A 16,225-nucleotide genomic window follows, 5' to 3' on the forward strand; every position below is an offset into this window, starting at 1 on the left:
AAACAGACAATTATCTTTTCTTGTAAAACGTGACACCAAGATCGTGGCTTATAACAAAGCAAAAGAGGAATTCCCCTTTGCAAAATTAATATCACAAATAAGAATGGGTTGAATGTTGAACACGACTAGTGGGAAGAATGAGTCTAGAGCCTTGTAGTCATTTACTTACCTTCATGTCATCTAAAACCTACATGGCTTTCCTTCTTCTGTGAAACTTGAACTGAAATAAATAAGGCTCTTATTCAGTGTTGTGGTACTTGAGATTGGTCTGAAAACCAAGTCTAAAACCCTGTTGATCTTGGTCTTGTTATGGACTTGACTTGAACTTGAGACCGGTCTTGAGAACTACAACATCATGGATAGATTGTTGGTCTGAAAACACAAATGAACTAAAAAATTCACTAAAACGTGTATGTGTTTTTCAGCTGTTTTTCTTTTTGTAGAATTTAGCATTTTCTGGTTTTATTTTGTGTCTTCTTGCTAAATACAGCTAATTTACAGCAAGAATTACGGTAACAGCATTCAACTTTACACACTTTGACTGTGTTGAAAACAAGTCAAGATATAAACAACAGCATGTTGTTTTATCAAATCACTTTGTTGAGATGATAAATGTAAACCAGTCAGTTTTAACTCTTTGCCAACCTCTTGTTTACCTGACCAACTGAACTGACACACTAAACCAAAATGATTTTTCTAGTTTTAATTTGTGTATATTCCATGCTACTTTAAATAAAACAATAACTATAAAACATTCTAAATCCTACAAATGAGTTAAAAATAATGAGTTAGGAACAACAGGATGTTGTTTTAGTAAATCAGTTTTGTTCATATTATTTGTGTAAATTGGTTATCTTTTTTTGATCTGCTTGATTAACAAGAATCATCCACACTAATTTTTAAAAACTATAACATTATATTGGCTACTATTGTGTCTCTGGACCAGAGCACACTGTGTTTGCACTGAGAAGATCTCGCATTACGATAACTTGGCTTCATTCATTTTACTGGAAAGCGTATTTAGACTTACGTCTTAGTAGTGACTTGTCTTGATTTAGACTCGACCCTCTTCTGATCTTAGTCTTGTCTCAGATTTAACCTGCAGACTTGAATGTGCTGCTCCTGACTACAGTGCTACTCTTTTCCATACAACAGAAGTGATTATGGACAAAAAAATAAAATAAAAGCACTACAAAACTGGTACATTCGACTTGAGCGCTATGTTCCAGGTTTCTGAAACCATACGATAACTATTTTAAAAGACAAAATTTAAGAATTATTATCTAAATCTCCATGAAAACTCTTCCCTATTAATTTTTTTTTCCCCCATCTCTCTCAATCTTTCCCTAGGGTACTTGATAGACTAGGTTTCTACACTCATCTGACTGCAAGACTTTAATTGCTTTTAAAAGATTTGGAGCTGAGAGCTCAAATATACTCACTCTCTCTCATCATCTCACCATCTGTCTTCTTTTCAATTGGTGTGATTGAAAGCTGTGTGTGTGAATGGAGTCTTTCTGAACTTTCCACTTGAATGAAATATATTTTCCATTTGATCATGGTCTGTGAGGCTGAGAGATCTTGGCTTATAAAAGATTGTAGTTTGACGGCTGTTATCTCCTGCTGCTGAGCACATTGAAACCCCAGAGACCATCACAGTGACACACTGCTCTTCCCTTTACCGATATTTGCCAATAGTGTGACCACTCAAGACCTTTGAAATGGATCTGCCTTTGTGTGATTCCTTTAGCAATATTTTACCTTTTAATATCGATATCAGTTAACATTTTCACATTTGTGTTCTAAAAATAATCATCCTTTTTAAATGATTAAGTTGTACTGCCTTTAAAAAAATTTAATGTTTATAATACAATTCTATCTCCTAAACAAAAAAAAAACATAGCCTATCCAATACTATTCAATACTATAAAAAAACAAAACAAAACAAAATATAAAATTCATAAAATAAAAAAAGTATCACTCATTACTTCTCGGTCACTGCCTGTTTGTAGTAAAAAAACTCTACTTTTGCTTTTTTTTTAAAATGAGACTAATTTCTGTCAACAAATTAGTAAAGTTTCGGCTGGTACTATTATTGTTGTTGTTATTATTAATTTTCTCAAGTCACTAGCAGTTGGCAGGTGTGGAAAATGTCAGTTTTAGGCCCTGCTAATGCTATTTTCTGTTGTTTATATGCATGTTTTTTAATAAATTAGCATTTATTACAACAAAGATCTGTTTTGGATATGTATTTAACTTGTTCTATAAACAGCCAGTGGGTGATTAGAATGATTTTGCTGATATAGCAGTCTCAAAAACTTGAAGTTCTGGTTCTCAACAATGGACATAGTTAAAAATGTCTCGCATTGCAGTGCTAGAGCGTATTTGACTGTTAAATTGTGATTCATTGAAAAGAACGAGCAGTTAGAGTTTCCTATCGCCTTCTCTGGAGGCTCACTTACAGGCTATTGTGATTAATTACAGCAAGAACTATTAATTATCAAGGATCCTGGATGAATCAGAAGCTCAGCGGTCTTGAATGTGGATAGAATTTCTACTATAGAGATGTGTTCACTAGAGAGAGAGAAAATAAGTGTGAACATGGGAAATGGGGATTGCAAGGCAGTCTGCAGAGAAGGGGAATGAGAGAGACAAGAATGACAGGAAGCGAGTGATAAAGGGAGAGAGAGAGGGAGTGAGAGGCAGTATAGATGACAGCCGTTTGGGAACAAGCTAAATTGCTTTGTGTATTTCATGGCCAGCTTCATCATCAAAGCTAATTACTAACAGCTCTCTAAAGCCCTCTATATTTATCCATCCATTGATCGTGCTCATGTGTGCGTAATTTTGAGTGTGTGTAGCCCTGATTTTGCAAGGAAAGCGTATGGCTCTGTTTAAAATGTTTTAGATTTTTTTTTCATGAAATGACATGTGTTTCTGTTGTTCCAGTCTTTGATATTTTAGTCCAATTAAGCATAAAGTGCTTGAAGTGAGATAGAACGTACCAGTAATATCAGTATCCAAGGCCTATAAGAATAAGTTGCAGACTTGGGGGTCCCCAAAAATTTCTGTAAAGCAGTGGCTCTTAAGCGCCATTCACACCAAGAACGTTAACTATAAAGATAACGATAAATATATAGTTCTAAAAATAGTTCTCAATATTAAAGAATAGAAGAGTTCAGACCACAGCTATAATGATAAAGGCACAGAGAAATTATATCTTATAAAACAACCTCACAAAAATAAAACTCCAAACGATACAAACATTGACACCCAATCAGAATCAATCCTAATATAACGACCTTGCGAATTTAAAGCGGCAGACGAGCATGCGCTTAGAATAAACAGATATTTGCCAATAGTGTGACCACTCAAGACCTTAGAAATGGATCTGCCTTTGTGTGATTCCTATTAATTAATATTTTACCTATAATATCAATATCAGTTAACATCTTCACATTTGTGCTCTAAAAATAATCATTCTTTTTGAACGATCGAGTATTACTGCCTTTAAAAAAATCGAATGTTAATTATAATTCTAACATGCCACCCAAATTATAGTTTTTCTCCCAAACAGAAAGAAAAAAAAAAAAAGAAAACACAAATTTCCAATTCCAATTCACTAATCCAGTGCATGTGTGTATTTCAGGACATCTAACAGCAGTGCGACTTTGTCCTCATGTGCGTCGATGGAGCCGTGTGTATCAGATGAACATTTCCAGGCACACAGTCACGCTGAACACACCTTCAGACGAATGGAGGCCTACCTGAGGACCAGGAAACTCTGTGATGTTGTCCTCCTGGCCGGAGACCGCAGAATACCAGCACACAGGTAACCAAAAAACAGTACACACATTTGGTTTACTGAAATCACAACCTAACCCTAAAATTGTGCACTACAATACAAGCAGAAACACAATACCAGTGTGCTGCAAATAATGGTGGAGCCTTCTCTGTGAAACATTGTAAAGATGATACAAATGATATCACATTCTCATTTAGTTGAACCAAACAGCTTCAGTCTACACCCTAAAACTTAAGTAAATCTAATGACAGGTTTTTCTTCAGTGTGGGGCCTCTGACAAGATCCAGTCCATGTTGCTGAATCATAAATGCCCTGGAGATGAGTGATGGTAGTTACAGTTTACTGCTGAATGTAGCAGCAGTGGCACATTTATAGCACAGTTCATTGTCAGCAAGTACTGCAGTTTCTGAATTTGACGAATAAAACTTTGGAATTTTGAAACTGTCATGGTATTATTTTGAGTGTGGTTTTTGTGTGTAGTCTCTGTTACAGAGACGGAACATATACAGACTGAAAGAATTTATACTTTATTTATGCCCAATTTAAAATAACTAAAACTAAACCGAAAATCAAAATATAATAATAAAAATTTATTTTTTTTTCTGTTGTTTGAAAGGGAAAGTGGTTAATTTTAGACTATTTTCAGCTTCTGAGTTTGAAATTAATAATGAGCAAATTTTGTGTAGTTGTGACGTGCATGTTTTAGACACCAAATTTTGATAACACACACAACAGATTTTGAAATTAACAATCAAAAATCTGGCATAATACAATCAAAAACCTGATGGATTGACAGACGTTCAACAACAGTTTTTCATGTGACGAGTTTCTAGATTTATGGAGAGGTGCATATTTGAGATGTGACCTTAGACACAAACAAGCAAATCATTCTTACTGTGTTAAATGATTAAGCTGCTTATATTTGTGAATCAGTGTTGTGGATTAAAAGTCTCAAAAGTTATAAAAAATGCAAAAGTGCGTTCACATATATTTTCAATTCAGAGTACAAATGCAAATGACTCTGCATTTATGTGTATATTCAATTACAGATATAAAATGATCTTTGTGTATTGTGTAATGTATTGTGAATATGCAAAACATAGGTTAGAAAAGTTATTTAACAAAATATTTGTATTTTGTTGCAAATTAGAATATTTTATACTGTTAATGATTATTAAAATTAAACAAAAAATGCATCAGACACAGTTGTTGTGACCCCCCCCCCACTGTTCTTCAGCTTTCCAGTCGTGCTGTTTATGCATTTTTCAAAACATTTTTCCAGCTTAGTCTCTTAAGGTCTAAATCTAGCTCAATGAGTTTCTTTTTTCTTTTTTTTTAGTATGTGATTCCAGTGTATGAACTAAATCAAAATTCAGTCCTTCATACACAAATACACAAAAAAATCTCATAAACAATTCCACTTTATTAAAATTTAAAAATATATTAAATATTTAATAAATTAACAATATTCACTTTCAAAATGCAAATGACTTTACCTCCATTAAACGTCCTATTTGTTTTGATTTATAAATCAATTACCCATAGAGATGGTCTTCATTATTCACTTACAAACGCATGCTTGGCTAGGGACTTCTGTGTGTGTCAGCTCTGATCCAATCAGTTTTGGTAAACACATGGAATAGAATGTAGCATTTATGTTGTCAAATTAAATAAAATTTTAATAGCACTGAAAATATATTAACTGTAAGTGTTAACAAGCACTGTACTTCAGAACCATAGTAGGGGGCAGAAACATTTCTCTAATTGAAGAAACACCATTGTATAGCAGCACCTTGGCATTCCATCCCTCTGTTTTTCTCTGATCTGCTCATTCTCTCCTCTCCTTCATTAATTTACCCTTCTCTTTGTGTTGTTTCCACGTGTTTGTTGATGGCATAGTTCTGCTGATTGCAGGGCTGCCTCAGGCAGCTGGAGGGTTTTGCTGCTGTTTCATTTATAATGATGCACAAATGCACACAGATACACTTTATATTGAATAGCCTTTGAACTTTTTTTTTCTAGAGCACCATCTGCAACCTAAAATCTTGCTTTAGCACAGACTTTCAGGCTGCTATGAGAAAGAACTTACAAGAAAGCTCAATCAGTTATTCAGTGACACTCTAATATGAGCAAAAACAGAGAACTGCTAGATTATTTTGCTTGAGTGTAAAGTGAAATGTTTAAAAGCAATCTGCTCAGTGATGAAAGTGTAGAAAGAGAGAGTAAAGGAGAGTGGCAGAGGACAAATGCTGAGTGTTACTCATGCTGCTAAATGAATTTCACAGTCTCTAATGTACTTTCACTCCCCGCTTTTCTGCTGAAGCCTTATTTGTGATCTCTTTCTTTCTCTTTTCTTCTCTCTCCTCATTACTTCTCTTTCATCATATTTTTGCATGAGTATTCACCATAACCAGCTTCAGATGTTTCTGTATATCTATGTTTGAATGCACCTGCTTCCAGTGGTGCCAGAGCGAGTTGTGAAGCGGGAGGTGGAAAGGCAACACATTCTCAAGGCAATTCGTAACAATTTTTAATTTTGGCAGATCCACATTAAATTCATATGAATTCACACAATCTCATTGTTACTTTTTTAAAATCAGAAATCGGGAACAAAAACCCTTTCAACTGTTCCAAAGTGAAAACATTATATTTAAGTGCTGGTAACCAGTTAACAATAAGATTTTAGCACCCCCAATATAGCACTCAAAAATACCACCAAAATGGAACAAAAAAGCAGCAAAAACTTCCCCTGCACAATTACTCAATATCTATTATGGCTGTCATGATGAAAGTGAAATACATGAAAAATGTTTGAAAAGCATTAAATGCAGCATTACATTTACAGTATAGCCTTTTATTTTTCATACTACAGAAATACCCAATGTGAAGTCTTGATTTTCTAACTCCTCAAAAGCACTAAACAAATTCATAAACAGTTCTTTAGTCTGTAGCCAGAATATGACATTCTTTTCCCGACAAAAGACTGTTAATCATCAATTCTAATCATTGTTACAATAATCAAGAGCAATAATCAACAATAATGATTTTGTCATGACATTGCAGCTTCACCCTCTCTTTTTTTATAAATGTATAGGCTATTTACTTTACATTACATTTTTTTTGTAAATACATGTACATGAGCAGCATTAAACAGTCTGTTTAAATAAACATAAATGCCATGTCAGATGTAGCTTCTGTTTAACCTTTGCAGTGTGAAGATGGCTTTTGATGTTAAAAAATGTAATTAGTAACACTGTATTGTGATTGATTCAAGTAACTGGTTAAATGTATTTGACATTAAAGGATTAGTTCACTTCCAGAATAAAAATTTCCTGATAATTTACACACCCCCATGTCATCCAAGATGTTCATGTCTTTCTTTCTACAGTCGAAAATAAATTGAGATTTTTGAGGACAACATTCCAGGATTTTTCTCCATATAGTGGACTTCAATGGGAGCCAACTGGTTGAAGGTTATAGTTGCAGTTTTAATTCAGCTTTAATTCAGAATGTTTTCCTCAAAAACTTTCATTTCTTTTTTCGACTGAAGAAAGAAAGACGTGAAGTTCTTGGATGACATGGGGGTGAGTAAATTATCAGGAAATTTTAATTCTTGAATGAGTTAATCCTTTAAAAAAACCTTGCAAAGGTTAAAAAAAATGCCCTTGGAAAACAGTTCCAGGGGGCAAATATTGCCCCTTAAAGGAAAAGTTAATTTCTGTCCCTGCTCTTCACTTGTACATCATTTAGTTTATCATGAACATGCAAATGAATCCCCACCTCCACACAGTCACACCAGCTCAGACCACATGCTTCACTTTACCTCGGCTAACTGATGTAGTAACTTCTATACAATGCAAGTGGCAATAGTTCAGCCATGTGTTTGAAACTGATTCTGAAGGGAAGAGCAAATTATGCAAAATCATCTACAATTAATACAATAAAAAACTTAAAATAAAACCTTACAAACATAACACAAACCAATATCAAAATCCTTTGGCTTGACTACATTATAAAGCAGCTAATAATGTGTTGCTAATGTTACATAAACCATTTTCCCATTCGCCATCTCAGACAGCTATGATATACAAAGCCCTTTGTTCATTTCTAGTTGAATGTTGATGTCGAGTTTAAAAGGTTTACTGGCTGTCAGTTGGTAATTCGATTTGATTAATGTAAACGACTTAACAATTTTTTTTTTTATTAATCTTATTCGAAACAACCAGCATACACTCAAGCAGAACAATAAAATTGCTCAGTAACTTAATACATAAAGCAAACAAAAACAGACCTCACAGGGTTTGCCTTTCCTTTCAAGCAGTAATACAATCACGCGTGCACACACACACACTCAGCTCTTTGATATAATAATTAGCATTTTGGCTGTGAGTCTAATAGATTTAAAGCCGCAAGCTTTGACTGGGTGTGTGTGTGTGTATATGTGAATATCTTTGTCTGCAGAGCTGGATTTAAATAGGAAATCCTCATTTTACCATGCTTCAGTTAACAGATCCTCAAATCCCGTCTCTTACTGTAATCTCTCTCCCACTTGATCTGTCTCTGTTTCTCTAGTCTGTCTTTCTTTCCAACTTTTTATCATGCTTTGCCTGCAGCACACAAAAGTGTCTATTCAGTGATCCAGAAGACGTAGAGTATGCGTGAAAAAATGAGAGCATGTAAAAGCATGTGGGCACTCAGTGAGATATCATATCATAGTTTCTCTCTCTCTACCTTAGACTGGTCCTTTCCTCCGTGTCCGATTACTTTGCGGCCATGTTTACCAGTGATGTCCGAGAGGCAAAACAAGAGGAGATCAAAATGGAGGGTGTGGATCCAGATGCATTATGGGTCTTGGTACAGTATGCTTACACAGGTGTGTGTTTATCTGGAAGAATGTTTGGTTAGATATACACATGCACACATATACTAACACATTATACTACTACTATATTAATAACAAGAAGCCGAAAATGATTTTGATATTATGGCTGATATTACTACTCTGTGCCCCCCCCCCAAAAGAAAATACTTTAAAAGTTAGCAATTACAACATTATAATTGAAAGAATGCAAAACTAATATTTGTTTTAAATATTGAAGCTAATCTTTTAAAGATTACATTTAGTGTTAATAAAATATTAATAATTTATTGTATTTAAATATACATTTTACATTGAAAGATTTATTTTAATTTTTAGTGCTAGATGACAACAAATGTAATTATGTAATACCATGCACAATTAAATATTAATTTTAAGCTGATATCTAATATGTATCTAAAACTGTCTGATACACTACCATTTAAAAGATTGGGGTCTGTAAGATTTTATGTTTTAGGAAGACTCTTATGAACTGCAAGGCTGCATTTATTTGTCAAAAATTGCAATTAAAACAGTAATATTGTGAGATATATTGAAGTAGAAAACAGTTATCTTAAAATGTCATTTATTCTTGAGATGTTAAAGCTGAATCTTCAGCAGCCATTACTCTGGTCGTCAGAGTCATATGATCCTATAGAAATCATTGGAAAATGCTGATTTGATGCTCAGTAACCATTTCTCACAATTAACATTAAAAACCGTTGTGCTGCTTAATATTTCTGTGGAAAGCATAATAGATTTTCTTCAAGATTCTTTGGTATATAGAAAGCTAAAAGCACAGCATTTATTTGAAATACAAATCTTTTATAAGTTTTTACTGTCAATTTTGATCAAATTAATCCATTGTTCTTGAATTTAAAAAAAGTTAATAAAAAATCTTTCTGACCCCAAACCTTAAACCAGTTGTAAATAAATACACAGTCATCAACAGCAGTTACACATGGAAACTCTGTGTCTTTCTACAGGGCGTTTGGAGTTGAGAGAGGACACAATAGAGAGTTTATTGTCAGCTGCTTGTCTTCTGCAGCTGTCTGCGGTGGTTCAGGCCTGCTGCAGTTATCTAATGAAACAACTCCATCCCTCCAACTGTCTGGGTATTCGATCTTTTGCCGATGCTCAGGGTTGCCTGGACCTCCATAAGGTGGCACACAACTACACCATGGTGAGCAAACACACACATTCAGAATAGTTCCAAACCGACTTAATTAGAACAAAAGATATGCTGGCAAAGTTACAAGGAGTTTCTACTCCAGGAAAGTGAATACTAAACCTCGTTGTTTTTTATCTTCAGTAAAGCACCCTTCTCTCTGCCTCATTTTTCTTCTTTTATCACTTTTCTTTCATTCTTCTTTGTTTGTCCTCCTCCCAACCAAGCGCACACTGAGGGATTTATCATCCGCAGTTCACCGTGTCAAAAACTTGGAAATGAATTAGAGGACATCATTGCATAAACTTACAGACACGCTGCTTTTTTTGTTCGTCCTTCAGTGTGGGCGGCTACCTCAGTGAGTGTGTGTGTGTGTTTGTATTCATATATAGGTGTCTTTCCATCTGGCTGTATGTGCCTGTGTCTGTGGGTTTATGAGTGGGTAATTGAGCCCATTTTAACAGCCGTCGAAGCACTGGCGCTGAAAAAGTTCCCTGAACAAGGCGAGTGTGTTTAATTGGATATGCTACTGTTCCTCTTGGCAAATTTTCTGCTCAGCGTTTGATGTTCCACTGCTCCTGAGGGAAACTCATTCAAGAAAATATAACCCATAATAGCCCACCCACAGTCCACAACAGGGGGGTTGTCATGGAGACTGCACTAAAAACTTGTATTCCATTTTCCATCAGAGCCTCTGTTTCCTATCTGACTTTCCTTCCCTTGTTTTTATTTCATCCCTCCCTTCCCCCTACAATGCAATGATGTCCAGTTCCATTGTCCACTTTGTATTACTGCTCTCCTTCTCTGTCTGATATGTGTGGACACGTTGGGTAGCAAATCTGCAGAGAAAGCAGGGAACAACAATGCAAAATACAAATTCTAAAACATGAATGACAGTATAATCATGCATAGTTAATATAGCAACATAAATATTAATATCAGGGAGGAAAATACATTTCAGAAATCTGGGTCCTAAAAAATTACTAGTCTATGCTGTGTGAGTGTGGTACGTCTATGTGGGATAATTGTTATTGTCTCCTATTAAGTTGCTAAAATCAATTAAAATTGTACAAATAGCTTGGGTTAAATGTGATATGATTATAAATGCAATATATATGTATGTATGTGTGTGTGTAGAGTATGTAACTTCTGTTTAAAGTTTGGGAATGCAAAGGTTTTTTTTTTTTATGTTTTTGAAATTTTGAAAGAAGTCTTTTCTTTGTTTTAAAATGCATTTATTTCTTGTGATGCAAAGCTGAATTTTCAGCAACCATTAGTCCAGTCTTCAGTGTCACATGATTCTTCAGAAATCATTCTAATATGCTGATTTATTGTTGTAAATGTTGAAAACAGTTGTGCTGTTTAATATTTTTGTGAAAACCATGGTATTATTCTTTAATAAATGTTGTTATTATTATTATTTTTCGTTTTTTTTTTATTATTTATATTATACATCATCTTTGCTGAATAAAAGTATTAATATCTTAAAAAAAAAACTTACTGACCTCAAACTTTCAAACTATAGGATGTTTGAGTATTTAATATAGAAATTGTTACTTACTTAGTTATATTTAATCATAATTAGTACACATTATGTAACCTGTATCATGCCGTTATAATATGCTGTTGTTCCACAGTGTTGGTCAGTAAAGTCCAGTATTATGATAATTGTGTTATTGTACAAGGTTGCACTGCCATAAATTGTGTCACTGTGGCTAAACATCTACAAGCCCAAACCTGATCTAAACATAACATGCCACTGATCCACCATTTATATCTGTATGTTCCTTTCTTTTCTTGGCAGATGCCGTGTGTCACATTGACTTAGAGGAGTGCACACTCACTGTGTTTTGTATGTTGCTATGCTGAAAGACCATTAGTCACACAGACACATACTCTGGTGGTCTATGCTTTGACAACCACATCCTCAAATCCATCAACCAATACAGATAATCTCTCTCTCTCTCTCTTTCTCTCTCTCTGTAGGAGCACTTCATGGAGGTCATGAGGCATCAGGAGTTTCTTCTCTTGCCTGCATGTGAGGTGGAGAAGCTTTTAGCTTCTGATGACATGAACGTTCCAGAAGAGGAAACTGTGGTAACAGCCCTGCTTAGCTGGGTCCGCCATGATGTTTCCTCCCGTCAGTCACAGCTTCCAACTCTTCTCGCTCACATCCGCCTACCCCTGCTTAAACCACAGGTCAGTCAAGCATACATCCATCTGTCCATCAGTCAACCTGTCTTTTATTCTGCTGTGCTGTTACTTGTTCAGACAGCTTTATCAGTATACCGTAAGTCCACATCAGAAAATCATTAATCTGCTTTTATTCATGTATCAGCTAATCAGTTAATTGAAAGATCTGTCAGTAAGTCAGTCAGTCACAGTAATTAATGTTTTACTGCAAGTTTTGCAGTAGAATGCTAAACAGCCTTTGAGCTTTATTTAAGCTAGTCGCCTCATAATTATAACATCCCCAGGAACTTTTTGTTTCAGATAAAGATATACAGCTGTATTTGTCGGTGTGATCCAGTTAATATTAAGTTTTGAAGAGCATAAGAACCATATTTTCTTTTTGGAAATTGCCTATCATCATTGAAACTGGACTTATTACTTATGTTGAGCTTTGTAAATGCAAACACAAAGTGTGGGGTCATAAATAAATAAAAGAAATTCAAACTTTTATTTAGCAAGGATGCATTAAATTGATCAAACGTGACAGTAAAGACAACTATAATGTTACTGAAGATTTAAATATATGCTGTTCTTTTGAATTTTCTATTCATGAAAGAATAAATTTCCACTAAATGAGTATATTAGAGGGATCATGTGACACTAAAGACTGGAGTAATGGCTGCTGAAAAATCAGCTTTGCCATCACAGGAATAAATTACATTTTAAAATATATTAAAATAGAAAACTGTTATTTTAAAATAACATTTCAAAATTTTTACTAAATTTCTGATCAAATAAAGCTTTGTTGAGCACAAGATACTTTTTTCAAGACTATGAAAAAATCTTTCTGATCCAAAACTTTTCAACAGTAGTGTGTGCTAATATAGATGTAAATAAATAAATAGCATCACATGCATACATTTGCATTATGTGTCATTTACATGTTTTTGGCATTTCAGACAAAATTTTGGGGATCGTTAGGGCAAAATTCACCGTCTTTGACCTGCAGGAGAACACTGACTGTGCAATAAATCACATTATTTTTAAAGGGATAGTTCACTTAAAAATAAATATTCTGTCATTCTGTCACCCTCAAGTTGTTCCAAACATGTATGAGTTTCTTTATTTTGTGGAATGCAAAATAAGATATTTTGAAGAATGTGGGAAACCAAACAATTTTTGGTCCTATCTCTTTAATTTCCATTATGGAATCAAACATGTAATTGCATTCCTTTATGAATTGCATTCTGACACATTTTGTGTGTTAATGCATAAAAATGAGCTTGTGTAGCCAGAAGCATTTGCCTTTATGTGCTCGCGTAGAACATTTGGCCCTTATAGTGTCTGTGGTCTTTATGTGTGTGTGAAGGTCAGTGTTGTTCTGCTGGGCTGTGAGGCTGTGTACTCAGTGATGGGATGCATTTGGAGCTTGGAGAGTGTGATAAGGATGTTGTTGTTGTGTCTTTTTCCCTTATCACATTCTTCCCTTCTTACACACGTACACACACTCCACTGAAAAGTTTTTCGTTTTTTCTACGTGTTAAAAATACAAACAGCAATTGTGGTTGTCATAAAAGAATATGGTATTTAATTTCATTAATTGCAATCATGTTATTATACCAAAGTAAATACTACAGTACTATACAGAAGGTGTATGGTGTCATTATCATGGTAAAACACATGGCACTAAAATAATGCAATAAAAAGTAACTTACCAACATAAAATAACAAACATTCCTAATGCACATAACTAATAAGAAAAAAATATTAAGAAATTTAAATAAAAAAAATGTGAAGTGTCACACTGAGAAATCTAGGAATGTATTGTTTTTTTGTTTTACTTACAAAATCTGTACATTTAACATTATTTTACTCTAAGGTTATGTCTCAGTAGATCTATTACAGTTTTTCATTGTAATAGAGTAAAGGGAATTACCATTAAGCGATTAACAGGCTTTTACTCTTCAAATTATGATATTTTTTCACAGTGTTGATATTTTAATTATGATTATTCAGTATGATTTATAGAATTGAAATTATTTTTTGTATTTGTGTTTTGTGTATGGAGCAGTTGCAAATATTTTATGTAGGCTTCATGTCCAAAAGAAGCTGATAACTGTGTTCCTGAATTACTTTATTGGTTTTTATACAGGCCTATTGCTGTAACCTAATGCCTAAACAGTCAACAAAAACAGAATTTTAAACAGTGTTATTCACATTTTTTATTATTATACACAAACAATACTAGAGCACACTTAATTAACAAGGCTTGTTAAACTGCAGAACAAATCTTATTTACACTGATTATAATTGTAGTTTTTTTTTTTAATTGCTTACTTGCAGTGTAATGTATATTGTACTGTGTACGTTGTGACATTGGCCTAACTAGAAATTCAGAAAGTGTTTTAGTTGCAAAATTTGTTTCGCATGTCAGGTTTGATGTCTCTTTCACCATTAATTTTTGTGTGCCACGACGATCAGAAGTAAAACATAAAACACACATCTGTGGATTAGACCTCTTAAATCTTGCTCATTACGACTGGTTGTCATTAGAAAACACACATTTTGATGCAACGAAAGTAGACTTGTTTACTGCTGCAGATGTCATTGTAATCTTGGTTATTTATACGATTGTGCAGCCCTACTGCAGTGTTTGATATTATTGTCATTCATTGTAGTCTGTAGGTGCAGGACATGATATTCACATGGATATGCAGTTTAATTGAGCTTCTTTCCCGTCGGAGCGCAAAGCTTTGCCCCTTTTTTCATTTTAAATGCATGATGGATTCCACTGAACTCCCTCTCCTTGCTTTTTCTCTTTCCATTTTCCTCTTCCTCCCCTTTTTTTAAGGTGAAAAAAGAAATATTTCAATAAGGCTAGCGTTCTCCCACTCGTGGCTGGCTGAGCAGAGTTTGTTCCGTTCCATCTAAATGTAAATCGCAGGTTGTTCTGTGCTTTCCAATGAAGAAAAAACCTATAAGCCATCGTCCAGCCATCCTAACTCCAGAGCATTCATTTCACTTCACCACGTTTCCTCTGTATTCACGTTCAGGGGGAATGATTGATTTTGGTTGATGACAGATGCACTTGTTCACTGTATGTGACATGCGCACTTCTATGAAAGAGGTGGAAATGATTAGCTTTTGTTTTTAGCACAAAGAGGAGAAGGAGAAAGGGAGGAGTGGAGATAAAGAAGTATGGGATTGATGGATGGGGAGTGGGAGGGAGGTGAAAGCAGACTGAGGAGGTGGAGGTGGTGTTGTATGGGTGGAATATTCAAGCTCTAACTAGAAAACAACTTAATGATCGTGCTGTGAATTATACATTTTTGAATTGAATGTGATGAAACTGAACTACTCCTTGCACACACGGATATACATACAGATTCATATCTCAAGCATGGTTGTAAACAAATGCTGATGAAACTATATAGTTTCATGATATATTAGGATGTGCCGAATGTGTTGTGTGGCTATCTGCATGCATTTGCACTGGCAAGGTGGTTTGTGCTAGTGTTACTTTTGTATTATTTATATACTATTGTAGTGTTTATTAATATTTTGAATTAGCTCTTATTTTGATATTTTTAGTTTTAATTTTAATTTAGGTTTTAGTAATTTTGTCGTTGCTTTTTAAAAATTTGCATTTATTTTTCTATATGCCTTCATTTTTATTTCCGTTTTAATAAATGTAGTACTTCAGCTTTAACAAATTTCAGTTAATTGCCTTAGCAAAAATTCTCATTTTCATTTTTATGTTTCAATTTTATATTTAATATTGATATTTTATTTCAGCTAAACAATTTTTCATGGTCTTTAGTTTAAGTTAACAGTAACAACACTAGTATGTCCAGGGTTCATTGTAATGCTCACTAAATGTAATTAAAAAATGTAAGTGAGTAACTTATATTTAACATACGCATGCTGTCTGTTGAGTAGCCCTGGGGTTAGACAATCATTTTTACAGTTCCAAACCCATATGACTTTCTTTGTCCATATTAGGGATTTCCTAGAACATCAGGAGTTTTATTACTACTGTGATGCATATATGGGGTTTCTGCATGAGTATGAATGAAACAGGCATTGCATATGTTTAGCGCTCAGTTATGCGCACTCTTTTTCCTATTTTGATCATAAAAATAATACTTCTCTCTAAAGAAATTTGTGAACTATATTTGCTCAAGAATCTTTTGAGTTTAAACATTCTGAGTTTGTTTAATAC

At 34.2% G+C, this 16,225-nt stretch overlaps 1 protein-coding gene across 4 annotated transcripts in view; it reads left to right on the top strand.

Moving 5' to 3' along the window:
- LOC109089579 (kelch-like protein 5) overlaps positions 1–16,225 on the top strand; it is a 62,650-nt gene that overhangs the window by 30,252 nt on the left and 16,173 nt on the right. For all 4 annotated transcript variants that reach the window (XR_006153717.1, XM_042716673.1, XM_042716674.1 and 1 more), the window contains exons 2-5: positions 3,650–3,832; positions 8,542–8,678; positions 9,650–9,846; positions 11,818–12,030. Coding sequence is in view for 3 of the 4 variants with exons in the window: in XM_042716672.1 (XP_042572606.1) it covers positions 3,650–3,832; positions 8,542–8,678; positions 9,650–9,846; positions 11,818–12,030 (730 nt within the window). In the remaining variant the exon portion in view is untranslated. The remainder of the gene's footprint in view (positions 1–3,649; positions 3,833–8,541; positions 8,679–9,649; positions 9,847–11,817; positions 12,031–16,225) is intronic.

Source organism: Cyprinus carpio, chromosome B1 (assembly GCF_018340385.1).
Source record: "Cyprinus carpio isolate SPL01 chromosome B1, ASM1834038v1, whole genome shotgun sequence".
NCBI classification, from domain to species: Eukaryota; Metazoa; Chordata; class Actinopteri; order Cypriniformes; family Cyprinidae; genus Cyprinus; species Cyprinus carpio.